This window comes from Dermacentor silvarum, chromosome 6, assembly GCF_013339745.2.
Source record: "Dermacentor silvarum isolate Dsil-2018 chromosome 6, BIME_Dsil_1.4, whole genome shotgun sequence".
In the NCBI taxonomy this organism is placed as follows: Eukaryota; Metazoa; Arthropoda; class Arachnida; order Ixodida; family Ixodidae; genus Dermacentor; species Dermacentor silvarum.
The window spans coordinates 135,491,744-135,510,846 of NC_051159.1; the positions used below are offsets into that span (position 1 = coordinate 135,491,744).

At 42.5% G+C, this 19,103-nt stretch overlaps 1 protein-coding gene across 1 annotated transcript in view; it reads right to left on the bottom strand.

The window, feature by feature from the left end:
• LOC119456072 (glutamate-gated chloride channel-like) overlaps positions 1 to 19,103 on the bottom strand; it is a 68,174-nt gene that overhangs the window by 12,163 nt on the left and 36,908 nt on the right. The window contains exons 2-4 of the mRNA XM_037717672.2: positions 15,093 to 15,181; positions 14,736 to 14,803; positions 4,531 to 4,754 (exon numbers count right to left, since the gene is read on the bottom strand). Of these exons, the coding sequence (XP_037573600.1) occupies positions 4,531 to 4,754; positions 14,736 to 14,803; positions 15,093 to 15,181 (381 nt within the window). The remainder of the gene's footprint in view (positions 1 to 4,530; positions 4,755 to 14,735; positions 14,804 to 15,092; positions 15,182 to 19,103) is intronic.

The following is a 19,103-nucleotide window of genomic DNA, read 5'->3' on the forward strand; positions in this document are numbered from 1 at the left end:
GGAGGGAGGGAGAGTTAAAGGAAAGACACCAAGACCTGGTCGTGCCAGACAAAGCAAAGGTCAAGGTCGCTGTTAAGCGTGTTTCACATGCACAATTGACGGACACGCCTGTCATGTTTAAAAAAAAGAGAGAGAGCGAGAGAGAGAGAGTTAAAGGAAAGACACCAAGACCTGGTCGTGCCAGACGAAGCTTAGGGCAAGGTAGCTGTTCAGCTGTTAAGCGTCTTACACATGCACAATTGGCGGACACGCCTGTCATGTTAAGTTGAGCATGCAAAAATAAAAAAAAAAAAGAGGGGGAGTTAAAGGAAAGAGAGTTAAGGAAAGACACCAAGACCTGGTCGTGCCAGACAAAGTAAAGGTCGAAAGACGAGAAACACGAAAGCAGAAGAAATAACCTGCAAATGTAGTAACAGCGTGGCGAAATCAGCATGAAATTGAAAAGCAAGGGCAAAGCACGAGAAACAGGAAATAAGAAGAAGCAGCCTGCAAATATGACAGTAACAGCGTGGCGAAATCAGCATGAAGTTGAAATTGAAAAGCAAGGGCAAAACACGAGAAACACGAAACAAGAAGAAATAACCTGCAAATATAATAGTAACAGCGTGGCAAAATAAGCATGAAATTAAAAAGCAAGGTACAATAATGTGGGTGGTTCGGTCCGCTCCCCCACTGTGGTAGTGGGCATTCTTTCGACATCACACACGTGTTCGGCTTGCCTATGCGGGGATTAAGTTCTGATTTTAGCTAATTTAACTTATGGACAAAGAAACGAGAGGTTTCCCATGTGTTCATTTATGCCGTGCGTGATTGTTCTAAATTTGTGGATAAAATATGACTCTCTTTGTTCCCGTTCACGAGAAGAGCGGAAGCCTGACTGGAGAAGAGTGACACGTATTTTATCAAATGAATGCTCAGGCAGACTGATATGTTTTGAGAATGGGAGATGTGGTAGTGCGCGGGTGTGAGCTCTGTGGTTGTTTAGACGGAGTCTGAACGCGGTTCCAGTCTGGCCTATATACTGTTGGTCGCAGACTTCACAATGGAGCATGTAGATCACATTGCTGCTGTCACAATTTAGAGGTTCCTTAATTTTGAATGCGAAATCAGAGGAAGTAGCCTTAGCAAGACAGGTTGAAGTCATGTGCTTACAGACCTTGCAGCGGGGTTTACCACAAGGTCTGCAGCCTGATTCTATGTTTTGAACCGTGGTTGTCCTAGCTCTGACGAGGATATCTCTTAGATTTCTTCCCCGGCGATCTAAGAGATATCCTCGTCAGAGCTAGGACAACCACGGTTCAAAACATAGAATCAGGCTGCAGACCTTGTGGTAAACCCCGCTGCAAGGTCTGTAAGCACATGACTTCAACCTGTCTTGCTAAGGCTACTTCCTCTGATTTCGCATTCAAAATTAAGGAACCTCTAAATTGTGACAGCAGCAATGTGATCTACATGCTCCATTGTGAAGTCTGCGACCAACAGTATATAGGCCAGACTGGAACCGCGTTCAGACTCCGTCTAAACAACCACAGAGCTCACACCCGCGCACTACCACATCTCCCATTCTCAAAACATATCAGTCTGCCTGAGCATTCATTTGATAAAATACGTGTCACTCTTCTCCAGTCAGGCTTCCGCTCTTCTCGTGAACGGGAACAAAGAGAGTCATATTTTATCCACAAATTTAGAACAATCACGCACGGCATAAATGAACACATGGGAAACCTCTCGTTTCTTTGTCCATAAGTTAAATTAGCTAAAATCAGAACTTAATCCCCGCATAGGCAAGCCGAACACGTGTGTGATGTCGAAAGAATGCCCACTACCACAGTGGGGGAGCGGACCGAACCACCCACATTATTGTACCTTGCTTTTTAATTTCATGCTTATTTTGCCACGCTGTTACTATTATATTTGCAGGTTATTTCTTCTTGTTTCGTGTTTCTCGTGTTTTGCCCTTGCTTTTCAATTTCAACTTCATGCTGATTTCGCCACGCTGTTACTGTCATATTTGCAGGCTGCTTCTTCTTATTTCCTGTTTCTCGTGCTTTGCCCTTGCTTTTCAATTTCATGCTGATTTCGCCACGCTGTTACTACATTTGCAGGTTATTTCTTCTGCTTTCGTGTTTCTCGTCTTTCGACCTTTACTTTGTCTGGCACGACCAGGTCTTGGTGTCTTTCCTTAACTCTCTTTCCTTTAACTCCCCCTCTTTTTTTTTTTTTTGCATGCTCAACTTAACATGACAGGCGTGTCCGCCAATTGTGCATGTGTAAGACGCTTAACAGCTGAACAGCTACCTTGCCCTAAGCTTCGTCTGGCACGACCAGGTCTTGGTGTCTTTCCTTTAACTCTCTCTCTCGCTCTCTCTCTCTTTTTTTAAACATGACAGGCGTGTCCGTCAATTGTGCATGTGAAACACGCTTAACAGCGACCTTGACCTTTGCTTTGTCTGGCACGACCAGGTCTTGGTGTCTTTCCTTTAACTCTCCCTCCCTCCCCCCCCCCCCTTTTTTTTTTTTTTTTTGCATGTTCAACTTAACATAACAGGCGTGTCCGTCAATTGTGCATGTGAAACACGCTTAACAGCGACCTTGCCCTCTGCTTTGTCTGGCACGACCAGGTCTTGGGGTCTTCCCTTTAACTCTGCATCCTTTTTTTTTTTTTTGCATGTTCACCTTTGTCATATATCTCTCTATCTCTCCTTTCTCACCTTTTTTTGGCGCCTTCTTTCTCTACCTGAAGATATAAAAAGACTGTTGCAAGATTTTCCTGTATCCCTTGATAAAGGTCGGTCCACCGACCGAAACTGTTGGGAAAATAATAAACCTAAGATAACCGCGAAGTTGTGCTTCTGATTTTCCTAAATACGCTTGGCCCATTGAAAAATCCAGTTACTACTATATATATATATATATATATATATATATATATACAGCTAGTGATATGCCTAATACATGAGCAGTATACTAGTATACTACAATGGAGAAACCAGTACGGGTCTCAGTCTAATTCACCAAGAACTGCGAGATATTTAGATGCATCCTTGGCCAAAAGTACATATGGGTCACAGGTTCCTCGCAGTGTCGATCATTCGACACACAACCGAAAATTTACAAGCGTACTGACATGCTCGAGTACTAAAGTTTTGAATGGAGGAGTAAATTTTACTTGCTGTAATTAAGCTGTGATAAAATATGGCAACTTTTTATCGGAACCCATGATCCGTACACATTTTGTCTCATTTATATGTTTTGCGAAACATGATGTATTAACGACACAAAACTCAAATGATAAAATTGGTGGCTTCAATATGCGGTGTAACAGATAACTGACCCAAAAGCTGCGGTGCTATTCTGAATGCTGTCATGAATGCTATTATTCTGAATGCTATTATTCTGAAATATTCTGAATGCTGTCAAATTCTGTCATCTTGGCATTCTGAACCAATCAGAGCAGCCGCAGCAGTTCTCTGAGCCAATCAGTACTGACTAGATGGCGAATATGACCATATGGCGGAATTGGACAATTGCAAGAGTAGCACCCCTGATCACGTGAATTCTCCTTGTTTCGTTCAGCTTTTGAAAGGAAGCCTGAGATTGGGGGCTCTAAGCTAAATGCATGGAAAAAGATAAATCCCTTTTATTGGCAACCACTGCACCAAATGCGACGAGGTTTGCTCCATTTGAGCGAAAAAAAAATTCACCATGAAGCACATTCATTATTTAAAACGTCGTTTTGAAAAAAAATTGACGTCACAAATATGCCAAATGACGAAACTATCGCATTCATAACTTTGTAACCTATCAAGGAAAAATTATCACAATCCTGCAAACTACGTGTAATAATACGTCGAAAGCAGACAAATTTGATGCATTTTACACCACTCTGCATAACACCGTTTTTACGTGTGCAGGAGTTTTCCGAGACTGTTATCATTGTAAGAATTTGCGTAAGTAGTAAATTAATATATCCCATTTGTGCGCTTCAAACGCTATAACAGATAAAATTTTCAGAACTTAAATTTCTGTTTTTGGCATAGAGTTGTGTATATTTAAACGTCGTGCTTCTATCTTTTGAAACACACCACTATTTTGCGATTCTGCTAAAAACCTAATTGCCCTTAATTAAACGTCAGCTAGGTTCAGTCACTAAATGTAATTTTCTCTCTCGAGTGCAGCAAATTTCATTCAGATCGTACAGGGGTTGTCTCATAAACACATTTCTGTGATTTATATGAATTTCTTCTATAGGTGGCATCAGAGTTGGCCCGAGAAAAGCTTCCTCTTGAAATAGAGGTCGTTACTTGTGCGTAATACATCGTCACAATTTTTATAAATATCAAGCACGCAGGTAGCGGACATCACCAATGCACAAAAGAGTGGTTGGCACCAGAACCATTTATTCTTTCGCTTTTAACATACCATGGCTACGCCAATTTGCAAAAATTTCAAAAAAGGCAACAGAAAAAAAGAAAAAAATAACCATGTAACGTGAGATGGCATGGCGTTTTATTGGTCAGGTTCACTTACCGCAGCATGTACAAGATTTCTCCCGTCGGGTTGATCCGAACTAAGACGTTAGGTACAGTCACGTATTGGAACTCGGCGTGTTTCGCGTTCGCGAAGAACACTTCTGGTTTCCATATCATTTGTACCAGCTTTGGGTCATTAAGGTCAAGCGGACGAGATAGCGTGGACTTTCGTAACCGCTCGTCGAACCACGACTGCCGGAAGTAGAGGTCGACTTCGTAGTCCTAAAAAAAGAAACAGGACGAAAAAGCAATGTTTAATTGCTGTCAGCAGTTAGTACCAGTAAGTATGACAAGAGCAACGTCCAATAAAATGAGCGATAAGTTCTGAAAAAAACAAAACAAAAGTGAAACGAGGGAAACGAAACTACAGCATCTGCAGAGGTCTCGGCACTAGTTACCGATGACTCCAACATAATGATAATTAATGAATAAATTCAAATGTAATTATCGATTCCGTTTGCATTCTCACGGGGCAACGCGAAAGACAACACGATGCCACTTGCATCGACGAAATTACGGGCAAAAATGTTCTAAAGCTAAGCCTTTTGCTTCGTTCGGAGACAATAATTGTATTTTAACCAAGGGAGCTTAAAAAATTGCTGCTTATGTTTATTCCGAAAAACTACGGATCATTGAGCTACTAGTATAGTGCGTTAAGTCTCTTTGGGAATGAAATTCTAATTCCCTTAAAAAATTGGGTGAGGCGATATTTGTAGAACTCGCTTAATCCTTCCCAGGTCAATATGCTCTAATGTTTATTTCACGGCAGTAAAGAAGCACCAACGCGTTCCACTCTGAGCCATGTGCTCACTTTGATTTTCAATGATAAACGTGCTTTTAGGTTCTTCTCAGCTCACAAATATAGTTTTTGTGCTAAGTAAGTTCCAAATAAGGTAGGCCTACTAACGAATTCATTGAGGCGTGTCAGTGTATCGCGTAGAGCACATCTACGCGCAGTAAGCCTTATGGAAACACAGTATTTAGCGATTGACTAGCAGATGACCTGTCTTTCAGTAAAGTCCTACACCTGGAATTTGTTTTTGTTACTGTAAACATAATATATTTGTGACTCTTATGCCTTCCATTTTCTTATTCTGTTAGAGAGCAACAAATAATTTTAGTTGTAAAACTGAGACTAAATCAGGTCCACGGAAACATATGCCTAACGCCACGGAAAAAAATGCCTAACGCCAAACTATGCATATGGAGAACATGTGCATGCCTTTATCTAGCAGTTTACCTCCTACCAATCGTTTTCTCATTGACAGGAGCTCTCATTGACTCTTGTATTGATCGGTATGAGAAGAATACGACCATGAGCATGAAATCTACATGGAATGAACCAAAACTGCGCAATGGCGTGCGAATGTAACACCTACTTTAGTGTTTTTTTATAGCTTCATTAAAATTTTAAATATATCGAACAATTTATTTTCTTAAAAGATTATTTTTGTATACATTTCTTCTCAAGACGGTGGAATATCTCGTCTGGTTATTTTTTTTTTCCTTTTAAGTGAGAGCTGTGGAACAAAAACTGACAGAGAAGACAAAACGGGCATTGCTCTTACTGTCCTAAATATGGAGCTTTGTGGACAACGGTCCCTAACTTATTTTCGTGAGAGACAATAGTTTGTTTTGTAATTATCTTCCACCTACAGCATGAACAAATTCTGTAGCAGCTGTGCTTGGAACAACGACGCCACGCCAATGAAAAGTATCTGTTAAGCTCTGATTTAATATAATAGGGCAAGACAACATGGTGAAGTTCAATAAAAGCTGGCTTGGCATTTAAGGAAGACGAACTCCTGTATATTTCAGACTGGAACCCGCTGGCCGCAGCCTGAAGTGAGACACATGTGTTGAGTCACTGGTGCCTGGGACCCGAGTTATGACTAATCATACCACTTAAGGAACATTTAGCTTGGGGGCGTCTATCTAAGTACGCTGGAACAGAGCAATCGTCTTTCTCCCCATAAACTCCAACAAATTATCACGTTTGTTTATTTAAATGAAGTTGAAATCTAGTGTCTGGAAAAAGAGGACTCAATTTATGTCATAAACATTTTTTTAGAAATAATCTTGTAAATTGCCAGACTTGAGAAATCTCAATTATAAAGTTTAAACTTGGTAACTTGGGAATAAAAAAAGCGATATGACAATTCTATCATCTGAATTTAATGTTTCATCTGGAGCAGAAACAGTTTTTGTATTCTGCACCACTCTGGAATATACCACGAACTCCTGAGTAGGACTTTTGCAAAACCCTCGTAAACTTTGTAACAATCTTACATGGGCTTTAAATTTATTTAATAAATTTGTCCACTTTAGAAGTTTTCACAGATGCCGTTTAAAAAAAGTCCGATATCTGTTTTTGGTGCAAGTTTACGGGTTCATATTATTCATGGTACTATAATTTTTAAACTTACCGGTTTTCGGCAATTCTTTTTCGGAAATACTGCTTCCTAGAATCCCTAAAATTTAGATTGTTTTTGAATGCAGCACAATTATTTCAAATCTGTACAGCGCTTGTCTGAAATGCATTTGAATAGGAAAAGCGGAATTTTCCGCGAGGTAAAGCTGCCTCTTAGAGTAACGTTTCAAAGTCCAAACAGCATATTCCTAGGCTATCATTGATGGTAACCCGACCCATCAATCCCCTACGCGCGGCACAATATTTTTCGCGTATGCACCGTGTCATAAACTCGTGGAGCGTTTAGAAAAGATAATAAGAGACAATGTGGGGAAACGTTCTTTACTCAGTGTTGCTTCTTATGTTTGCTGTAGTATTTCTTTTTAAAAATATTCCTAGGAAAGCCCCTGTGGCATAGTCCTTATATCTGTAGAGGAAAAGCAGTTTTACAACTAAGCATAGTCATATTTGATTTTGTGTTATCGAACTCGATAAGTATTAATCAACGAAAATAACAAGGGCGTGCGAGAAGCTAAATTTTTGATAGTAACAAACACATGATGAAAACATTAAACAAAACAAGAGAAAGCGCAGAAAAAAATATTTCTTGCATTTAACCAAAACTTTTAAACACTAATGGAAATAGGGAAATAAAAATAAAAAAAACGGTCAGCCGTCACTGGGGTGGAGATGGAAGACCAGCGAAGTTGTAATATGGTGGGAATTATGTATTTCAAATTATTACTAGTAAGATGTGATGGTGTACTTTAATGATTTGAATTATTAAACAATTTGAAATATATATAATCCGGTGGTTTTCATTTATTTAGTGAGCGCAGAGACCATGGCCTTATGGTCGCTACGGTACACCGCCATAGGGTGTACGGCAAAGGTTGGCACGTTCTTCACAGACACGCCACCAACGCCGTGCGTGTTCGGTGCCAACGCGGGCAAAACACCGCCGCCGTCCACAACAGTTCTGCGCGTTATTTGTGTGACCGCACACAACCGCTGTCAAAATACTGGCGTGAGCAAGTTCGCCATCAGCAGCGGGCGAAGGTTCATGCCGTCTATCGCTTCAACGGAAACTGAGCGGCGAAAGCACAGCGCATACAAAGGTAGGAGCGGTGTTAACAGATCGCTTTCAAGATACGGTGCGCGCGACCACCCGGCGCCGTGCAAAGTACAAGTTGTTCGCAGAGCAGAAGCCGCAACCTCTCCCTCCCGCGCTGCCTTCCCGCTGTCCTCCTTTCGCGTGGGAGATTAAGTCGCCAGTTCCCCGTCGCTCGTTGCGTTGTTTCTCCGAACGAACGGCACGCGGCCGGGCCAAGGCGAGTCGTAAGGGCAACTGATAAGGGAGCTAGCGCGATGTCTACGTGACGGAACGACGAAACGCCGTTGTCCACACTGTTAGGGTAGAGGTGGGCGAGAGCCCAGAGAGAGTCGGTGGCACAGACGGCAGAGGCCGGAAGGCTGCGCGCAGGCACCACAGTAGGAGAGCGGGCACGCACACGCTCAGTCTAGGGCACGGTGTAAGAAGAACAGGTGATCCGACGACACGGCGACCGCTGCTGCGCAACGCGTCTCACTAATGGTGGAGTTTCACGTCTGCACCGCTGCACGGCAGCACACGTTAGGAGGCTGAAAAAGCGGGAAATTCGAATGTGTAAATAATGGTAACTGTACGTAAAGCGCGTTTTAAAAAATTAAAACTAAATTTTTTTACTGTTTCTATGTGCCACTATACTAACTGAAATCGCTCAGGCGCCGAAACAGACGATAATGTCTCCGGCATTGTGGTCGCGTCGCTGGATCTAGCAGACGGCATGTGACAATGCCTGGAAGCAGTCGCAGAAAAGTAGTGCGGGCAGACGATAAGTTATCTTTTCTTGATATTTTGCAACATTTGCTTAACCATTGAGCAATCAGTCACCCTTGCTATCGGTAAGCGCTTAATAAAGTGTTCCCGTGGTATACTTAATGGAAAAGGACGAATCTGTTTAATCGCAAGAAAGGGAATTAGAGAGATTTGCCGTTTGAGCCGCGACGTTGGCTGGCGGAGACGAATCTAGCCTGATTATGGGCAAGAAGTGTTTCGTTCCATACTACAAGAGTGGATATGACTCGTGCAAAGACAAAGTATGTATGTTCAGCGTCCCTAAAGAGACGAGTCGACTGCAAGCATGCCGGGATGCCATACAACGTAAAGACCGAGTCCTGCGACCAGGGGACTACGTGTGCGAAAAGCACTTCGACCCAATGTACGTGTCAAAAACATGGACGGAAATGCACAACGGAGTTGTTTTAGCCGGCACGACCCGAATAGCTTATCTAGCTAGAGATGCGGTGCTGACTCATTTTCCGGCTACTTCATACTACACTTTCAAAGAACTGTGTTCCGTGACAACTGACGCCTACGAAGCGCTCCCGAAAGAAAGAGCAATAGGCAGAAAGCACAAGCGAAAAAGAAGAAACAGAAAGCCAAATGTAGTGAATCACGAGTTACTGGAGCTAGCAACTGACGTGCCAATAGAAGACGACCAGAATAGCGAAGCCAACACAGAACAGGCTCCAGCTGACGGCAAGCGCAAATCAAAACCTGAAGGCAGTGAACTACAAGAACCGCAGGCAAAAAAAAGTACATGTGACACAAGAAACAAGAGCTCAAGAGACTTCTCGTGTGGAATAGGAAACGTTAGCCATAGCAGCTCAGCAGTCTACAAGACCTTACAAAATTCAGGACTTCAGTGCAGCATCACATGTCGGCAACACCGACAGCATCAACTTCAACACGCTCTTTGAAAATCCGTCTCGCCAGGAATATTGTCACAGCTGAGTATGTATATTCTACATCAATGGACTTCCTTTCTGTTGGTTTGCAAGTTGCTTTCATTTGTTTTTCTGCTGCCTCGTAATTTTGAATAAAAAAAGCTAGAAAAACGATCGGCGTCTTCTATCATTAGTATTTTATTAAGGAGCATGCGTATAAGGATATACGCATGCAAGGTGCCGCATGCTTATAAGAAACAAACAGCCTTTAAATTGGTGCTTTATGGACCCAATACTATGCACGGAGCCTGTATGGCAAACGCGCAAACTAAATTTTCGTTTGAGTCTACAGAACAATGGTAGCACAGTTCACCGCATTACGCGAAAGCGCTGATATTTACACTCAAGAGGACATTGTACGCGGTACTCCCCTACGCACTGTTTTCGCATGAGAAATGAAAACAGGGACGCAGCGTATAGTGACGACAGATAGCAACTCGTCATCGAAACGTAACTTGCAAAATGAATTGTCAGCTGCTCCAACAACAATGTGGACTGTTAGCGCCGCTTTGAACGAAATATATGTTTTTGATTTAAAGATGCAGCAAGCCTAGCGACACTCTCAAATAACTGTTTAAGCTTTCGGGAAATTAAGATGATAACCTCCATACGAGAGCGTTAACACTAGCAGGCGCTCTGAAAAACGCAGGATGAAACCACCGAAACGCGCGCGCTCAGGGTATGTTTGCCCCCGGCCCAAATGCCCCCGACGCCCAGCCTCCTAGTCGCGTGCGCCACCTAGCGGCATCCCAACATTAGTGAGACACGCCGCGCGCTTCCGTCGGATCACCTGTTCTTCTCACACCGTGGTCTAGGGTGCCTTGATGCCCTCCTCGCCCACCGCTCCACTTCCACTGGGAAGTCGCGTTTGCTCTCCGCGGTGCGTTCACTCCCCGTGAAATCGCGAGCTTTCACACGCACATACAGCATACGGCCAATGAGTGTTTTTTTTTTTTCTACATCCGGACGCGACCATCGAAGAGTGAGCTTTTAACCGCTTCGCTGTAAAAGAAATTCAATTTACCGCCGTTGGGAGCCGAACCGAAATCTTCTACATTACGCATACTGTGTTTTGCCAATTAAGCTACCACTGCGGCCATCCTCTCGTCCGTTTTTTTTTTCTTTTTTGTATTTTGTATGTGTGTGCCAGATTTGCCTTGTAATCATTAGCAAGCGCAGAAGCCCGCGATTGCACTTGATCCGAACATCAGCAAAGACGCCTATGGGAAATTTTGGAAGACGCTGGACCGAACAATTATGGTTCTGGCATGAAGCTCCTTGTGCCAAGAGCCCTAGTCAAGAGCTGTGATAATGGTCACTGCTGAAAAATATACGTAAGCGAAGTCAGCAGTGGAGGCGAGCAGCATGACTCCCAGTTTATACCAGTCTTAGCGAACAGTGCTCATAAACCATCACGTCTGGAAAAAATGGGCTCTGTCCCTGGACGAGTACTTAGTGTTGCTACTTGCATATTGCTTGGACGAGTACGCTTACTGGATATGGAGAAATCGCAGCACTCATATTTCTTTCACTTCTGAAGGAACACTGATGACAATTTGCGATGAGCTACAGCACGACATACTTGGTCACTCCTTAAAAAATATTCAGTTACTATGAAAGTCTACCACGAGGCAATTACAGTAGTAATTTGGCTCTTCCGCAAGAGAACAAGCCGTGAGAACTGCACACGTGTGGGGGGTTAAGGAACTTGGTAACGACCGTCAAAACATTAATGAGACAACAGTGGCGGGTAAGGGGTAAGAGCTCATGACGCACATTTTGCTAGTGACTTGTACACCGAGCGACGAAAAATCTGCGTCATAAAAGCTCTTACTATTCGTTATTTCGTAAAAATTATGTCCTTAATGTTGCATTCAGAGTGCCACCTTATGAGCCCGCGATATGCATAGCCTCTCGCATGATAGTATCCTTTTAAATACTATTTTGAGACAATTACCGTGACTCGCACATTGTCCTCATCATAACATTGATCAATAATGGCAATTTCAGGTATGCTGTTTATGCCAGCTAGCATCAACTTTAACGAAGCAGTGAGGGAGAAAGGAGGTTGAATGGTATCTGAAAAGGTTACTCTGGAGACAGGCTTCGTATGCTAGTCCAGCTGAGATGAAGAGGAATGAGAGATATTGAGCGAGAGAAAGAATTAGTCAATCCCTCTTACAGAGGAATGGTCGCAACACGAAAGTGAAACGTGTATTCTAAGAAGCAATGACAGCTTTGTTGCACATTCATAAATAAAAGTCCATAAATGTGCTCAATATTGTATTAATTACAGTTTCGCCTGAAGGAAGAAGCAATGGCAGCCATAGCTAGCACGCGAAGCCCGTACTACTGCGGAGCGCGAACAGCACTCCGGAGGCTATCAGACCTCATAAGTATACCCGACGAGACGGTGGGGGCGGGGCGCATGTGGCGAAACTGCGTCGGTAAAGTTCCAGCGGTATCGCGCGTGCGCGCCCATACGCATGCTTAAAGGTGAGCAGACGCAAAAACTTCGCCAGCCGACGCGGTGCCACCGAGTGGGGACATTTGTTTGAAATCAGCTTTGAACGAGCTAAAATAACTAGGGAGCCTACGTGCAAGCGCTGCGCTTGCATGTAGGCTCCCTAAAAATAACGTGCCAAGAACGCCGTCACGCGTAGGCACCAACTGAGTGAGTAGACCCCAAAAGACACTTGCAAGTACTGCCCTTTACTACAGCCCTTATAAGTATCCAGGCTGCTGGCGTTGTTTTCTATGAACTTACTGAGTGATAGAACTAATCATGCCTACACGTCCTTATTGCAACAAACATACGTCATCAAGAACACATTTTTTTAATGAAGCAAATCAAGCTAACCTTTCTATGCTTCTTTCCTAAGCATCAGGTAGGCTCAAAAGGGCCATCAAAAGGGCCAGACTATCGCCATCGGGAATGCGAGGTAATAGGGTGATGATGACTGAATGACGTGCGTACATGCGACATATTTTGGGTGGAGCTCGACAAAGAACGCTTTTTTGTTAAAAATCATGAAAAAATAACAAGAACCACAAGCACATTCCGGCATGCACACGCACGAAGTGCATTCAAAGCAATCAGTGCGTTCGCTCAGCGCATGCAAGATTTTGAGCAGGAAACCATGCAATGACATGCATACAAATTTATTCATGAAAGCGTGCACATTTTTTGTATTTTTGAACTTCCTTCACTTCAAGAACAGAGAAGGCGAAAAGAAGTACCGAAATCTTTCAGGGTGCCTAAGAAAGTATTGATTCGCCGCCCCACATATAATGAGACTGCTTCTAATGATTCGCCTGGTGAGGTAAAAGAAGAAAAGAGAGAAGAAACTTATGCCAAAGGGACAGAATGCTGCGTCCAAACACAATAAAGATTTCCTTAGTCTGAGATATTCTCAGATCCTCCATGAGGCGTGTTCGATCTCACTTAGACGGGAACAGGGTAAATACTGAGTACTGCAGTAGGATCGATAGGTTACGAGAACGCAGTGGTCGACGCTCCATCAAAGAGCGAGCCCTTCGGCAATCCAAATAGGGACATCCATCACTTTCAAAATAAATAATAACTGCTGAATATATGCGCCATGACACGTCGAAATCTGCTTTCTATTGCGACACCATCGCCGTACCCCACCGAGCATAAAACGCACTGGGTTCTTGAAACCAGCAGATCATGTGCACATTTTGCCACCCTTGTTGCAACGCCGAAGGTACGTTGTCTAGAAACACTAATCGAAGGTGTTCTAATATTTCACTATGAATTTTGGCCAGCCAGAGAAGACAATGTGTTCGTATGTATTCCAAACGCATTAGATATGAAATATATATATTAGGTGTGTTGCTTAGCTTAGTTACCTGCCTTTCTAAACTAATAGACTCTCAGAATCGAAGGAAAAAATTGTGGTAGCAAAGTTTTATTGCATGCTCTGGAAAGTATAAGCGAGTCAGTAAAAGGGAGCCTAAGTTATTGGACTTCTATTGACGAAGAAAAGATGCTTTTCTGAGGGGATTTTAGTCTTGAGATATCTAACGACCTGTCTGGGGCCGGGGGGGGGGGGGGGGGTAGGCCCTTTTTGTGGCAGTTAGGACAATTCCATGGCCTTCACGAACATTGTTTTCTGTTTGAGTTGGGCACAGTGGGTTTAGCATTTTGTTGTGCAAAAGTATGGTCCTTAATGACATGAATGGTTGCTAAAATGAATATTGTTTTGTGTTCTTCCCTGAGTATGCCAGGAAATTGCATTCTGCAATGAGGCAACAATCTACCGAACAGAAGCTGCAGCTGCCAAAGTAGATCTTATCTACTTAGCTCGGATTCCTTAAGTCTGTTGTGTAATCCTTGCTTTAACAGTCTGAAATTATTACGTCGTGAATAAAGCAAGCTGATAGCCGACGTTATTAGACGCAAGGGTTGGGAAAGCTGCTTTTTGCAAAGAGGCTTTTAAATTTGTGTACAGCACAAACACGTAACACAGCTTTAATGCAGTGATTTGGGCTTGTTGGTATGAGGTCGTGAGGCTTATTGCGCATGAAAAGACAAGGACGAATGAAGAGGTGACAGTGTGTCATGAATAGCGCCTGTGTGTGTCACCTCTTCATTCGTCCTTGTCTTTTCATGCGCTATAAGCCTCACGTAACAGAGAGAGAGCTACAGGACAATGCGCTAACAACCGTTTGATTTTTTTGCCCCACACACTACCTTATACACGTATTTTTTAAGTTTTATTGCAAATTTGGCCGCCTTCGTTGACGCTCGATAATCGATATCTTTTGCCCAAAAAAGAGGAGCGACAGCATCCGTTCTAACTTATCAGCTTACGTGGTTCAGGTTCATTGTGCCACGCGAAATTGAGGGGGTGGGCGCTATCAGGGTATTCTTTGAAATATAGCCCTTTTGATACAACGTTCCATACGTATGCAGCCAGAAAATATCTGGAAGAACTTACCATGTTTGATGGGTTTATGGATCCGAAACTTCTTATGTAAATTTCACATGACACTATAGTTGGAATACCTGCGAAGATGGAACTGGGTAAATAACTAAAAAAAAAAAAACTTTTAATCGTAGACGTATATTATATACAGAGCGTTCTCTTCCAGTTCAAGGATACACGCTGGCCCTCCGCTACATTACCAGGACCAGCTATATACTCTAGGAAACGCCAACAGATGACAACAGATGCTACAAAAACACTAATTCTTACACATCACAGGTCTTATAGTACACATATATTACGGAGCAAATAATATGCTTTAATAGCAGTCTTCGTCAGTATATATATAAAAGGAATATGGACACTCACCGAGATGACTACTTGGCAGGGCTCTTCTATCGTAGTTTTTGAGGAGCTCGTCCAGAATATCAAGATCGTCCGCTCGAGAAGAAACTCCCCTGAAAAGAGTTAAAAAAAGCACTAAATCAGTACCCTGTCTCATTCCATGTTATCTTCAGTCTGATGGTGTTGTGGGATGTTTGCCGCATCAATTCTGTGCCACCGAACCGGAGAGGTTGCCAAGCCGGGAAACGAATTAAAGAAACGGTTTTTGTCGTTCTATTTTACCTCTCTGCCAGAACTTTTTTGTCTGTTCTACGTTACGGTACCTCTAAAGGAATCGAGAAGTTTTGGAAATTACGCATTTTGAATAGCGTTTTGTTGTAAACACTGTAAGTACGATCCACTTTAATTCGCAGCTTTACGCTGCCGCCCGGTAGGTAAGGTGTTAAATAACTCTCCTGGACTCTGTTCATTGTGTTTTTCCTTACACATAACACACAATAATTTTTTTCTTTACATAGCTTGCCACCAAGAGTGCCCCACAATTTAATGTGTACAATTTTATTGTTTCTTGGTGGCTTACAATGAGTACTACAACAATATTTCGTACAGCTACATTAGTGAAGCACGCTCCAATTGAATGAAATTTGTCTTTATGGTACTACAAATGCATAAGCAAATACATAAGCAAACCTACTGTACGATTCATTCCTGGACATGAAACATAACTGGACGTTATATTGTTACGGAGCTGGAATTTTCTAATTTGCTTAGCCCTATATTCAGTTTCCTTAAGGAAATAAAAGCGGGATGCACGTCGAATCCGTAGAGATATTCCTTGCCTTGCTAGAAAATTGTATTGAAATGTTACTCGAATATATCGGTATTCATAAATATTTTTCATTGTTAGTCGCTATGATCCCAAAGAAATTGGACATTCGTTCATAGTTCTTCAGCCTTTTCAGATAGATACGACGAATAACAACTTAATCGCGAAATCCTTAACTCTCAGCTCAAGCAAGCGGAAAGCAGAACCCCGACTTCATATACTTTGCGAAAGTGTGAAAAAAAAGAAAGAAAATGATTAAAATTTGCATGCAAAGTGATTCAGTTATATCAGAAAAACATGAATGTTAGTGGGAGAAACCGCAAGCTGTCCAACTTACTCTATAATTAACGGCATGAGTCCATCGTACAGTTGTTTTCTCAGAAAATCATAATTAAGTGTCTAGACGATAATCTTGTACACAGCGACTTTCTTCAGTCGCTGTGTTCGGAAATAAATGCCGCAATTGCGGGCGCTGCAGATAGTCACGTGAATACCTTGCGAAATGGCTGCTTGCGCATCGCATTGATGAGTAACTTTCTCCCTGAAACGTTCCGAGTCCTTGTATTTCTCATCTGTTTTTATTGTATTATGTTATTAGCGTCTTGCTAAGCAGCCGAGGCGTTGGGAGCATAAAAATACACTCTAAAAAAACTTTGCGTTCTTTCTGGCTTACCTCGTCCCCAGACACTAATCCTCATCTATCGTGCGTGCCTTTCTCTTTTGTAACGCTGCACGCTCGGCGCTTCCATGTCACGAACGGCATGCATTTTACCAGTGTGACACAGCATTATTTACCCGGAAAGTAGGGAGTGCACATGTTTCAAGAAAGAAAGCGAAGCAAGGCAGATGACGATTATCATTTAGAGATAAGATGGCCCCATAGTGCCATCTTATTCATATTCGTGATTTACAGCACAACAAGACTGAGTCAAGGAGTAGCAAGGATGACACTAGCGCCGTTGTTCAGCTGGTTTGCTGAAAACCACATATTCGGCAAGTTTTAAAAATAAAGCTTTAGTTGAAAGTCAGCGCTCATGCTGTCTCTAGTTTTCATTATGTCCCTCTCCTTGCTTGGTAAATTATGAAGAAATAGCAACTTTAGACGCTGAAACGCATATCTAAAGCAAAATGACTGGCTTTCGAAATAGATTTGCAGGTTCTATTCATTAACGTTCGGAGCTTCATCAGAATGGCACACTAATTCACTCACACCAAATTTCGAATGAAAGGACTTATTCGATTTTTTGTGAGGTATCTTCCTTGCCATTAACGCACGTCAAAATATACGATTGTTTAGGTCATTGCATTTGTTCAGCAAGTGATCGCATTCACTGAGGAATTATACGCACAAGAGTTTATCTGATTGCCTTCGTGTATTCAAAGGCGCAAAATTCTACATGGTAATCCTATCTGCCTAATGGGATTTTGCCAGTAAATTGATATTACGTAGGCCGCAAGCTGGCGTGCGATTACTTAGTGCTTTTTTTTTCATTGTTTAGGAGTTTCAGAGCATAAGAGATAACAGTGGCAATAATTTTTTTGCAATCTTGATGGGGTTGAGGTAAGAATAATCACGAATGGGAGAAACCATTTTTGGAAAATGACCGCACCAGTAATTGAATTACTTGGTCTTCAAACTGGACTAATTGATTAGATGAACAAAGCCTTGTTAATCCTTATAGATTTTTTGCTGCTAGTTCATTTTCTGTGAAACGACATTTGTTCTGTATGCAGAGGAGGTAGAGATTTCCGACAAAGGCTGCAGCACAATTTTTTTATTTGTTTGGCCGTAATTTCCCGCTAATAAAAGCATTTGGTAGTCTACCTTGTAATCATCACTGCGTAAGGTGCTCTTAGCTGCAAGAATGAGGTCTATATCTCTGCTTTCTTGAAAATTATAGGTCACAATATGAGCACGTCCATTTTGCTTTGAACATCATTTTATTGGCTACGGTCCTGGTGCTCACGAAGATGTGCGCATGCCTCGAATGCTGTTTCACTGCTGGAACTAGCACTGCTTCGTACTTGGACTGTGTGCGATGGTGTAACTCTCGGGAGCGCAGGCGTGAATGTTCTACTCTAGAATCGTGATAACACTGCACGGGCAGGAAATATCTTTTGAAAGTACTGGAGGTGACGTTGCGAGGTTATAAGAAGTCTGCCCACAAGTACGCTATCAAAAGCTCCACGGATAGTTCATGACAAGAGATAATGACTCGCTCGTTGGTGAAGACGAGTTAATGTGGGGAATTTATTTGTGATTGGCGCAAGGATTGTGAGTAACCTATTTTTTTGCCAAGTTGAAGAACACAGCATGCGTACAGATTATTCCATGATTATGAATGCAAATTTTCTTCATGGTTAGCTAAAGTGTTCAGCCCGATGAATAGCTGATAAGAAGAGAAGGATGAAATCGTTGCGAGAGATAGTAAGCGTTGAAGTGAAGGACTCATTTTTTCCCCGACGTGTTCGGCTACCTGACGTCATTATACAATCGGTGACTGGACGTGAGGAGCATGTCGACAATTGACAAAATCGCATTAGAGGAACGCACTGCGTGGAGGTGTAATAGTGTGCACGAATATCACATTATATAGCAGAATATGCGGGGGCTGTCCATTTGAAAGTAAAAAAATAAGCTGTATGGAGCCTTTGCTTTGGGAGAGGACAAAATCTCGAGCACTTTTCATCCCGGCATCTATTTTGGAAGAAAAGTCTAAAATTGCTACTACAGGAATTCAGTTACTTTGCAATTCAGCTGCGTACTATTACATCGCCTACTTATCATATATACGAGGAAAGATTCAGTCATGCGTGATCAGTCAAACAAAAACCGTCTCATTATTCCAACTTTGTTTTGTTTTTCTACCAAACACGTGAATACTCTCAAAACAGCTTAGCCTTCGTAAACACTGAACTACAATTACTCGCATTGAAAACTCTCAAGTAACAGCTCCTTGTAGTTGCATCACCGCTTTCCGTTTGACCATCTCGGAGTGGCTGGCGCGGAAAGTCAACCAGAACTAGCGGGAAAACAGGTATGTAAAATGCTGGATGGGCCAGCATGTTCTTGCGCGTAAAATGACTTCTCGTAGCTTCTTTCAATCTTTGCGTTCTTTGTGGCAGGAGGGGGGTGGCTTTGGTGTGTGGTGCGAGTCAAAGTAAACCAAACGAGTGCTGTTTTCCTGGTAGTGAGCAATGGACGTGCG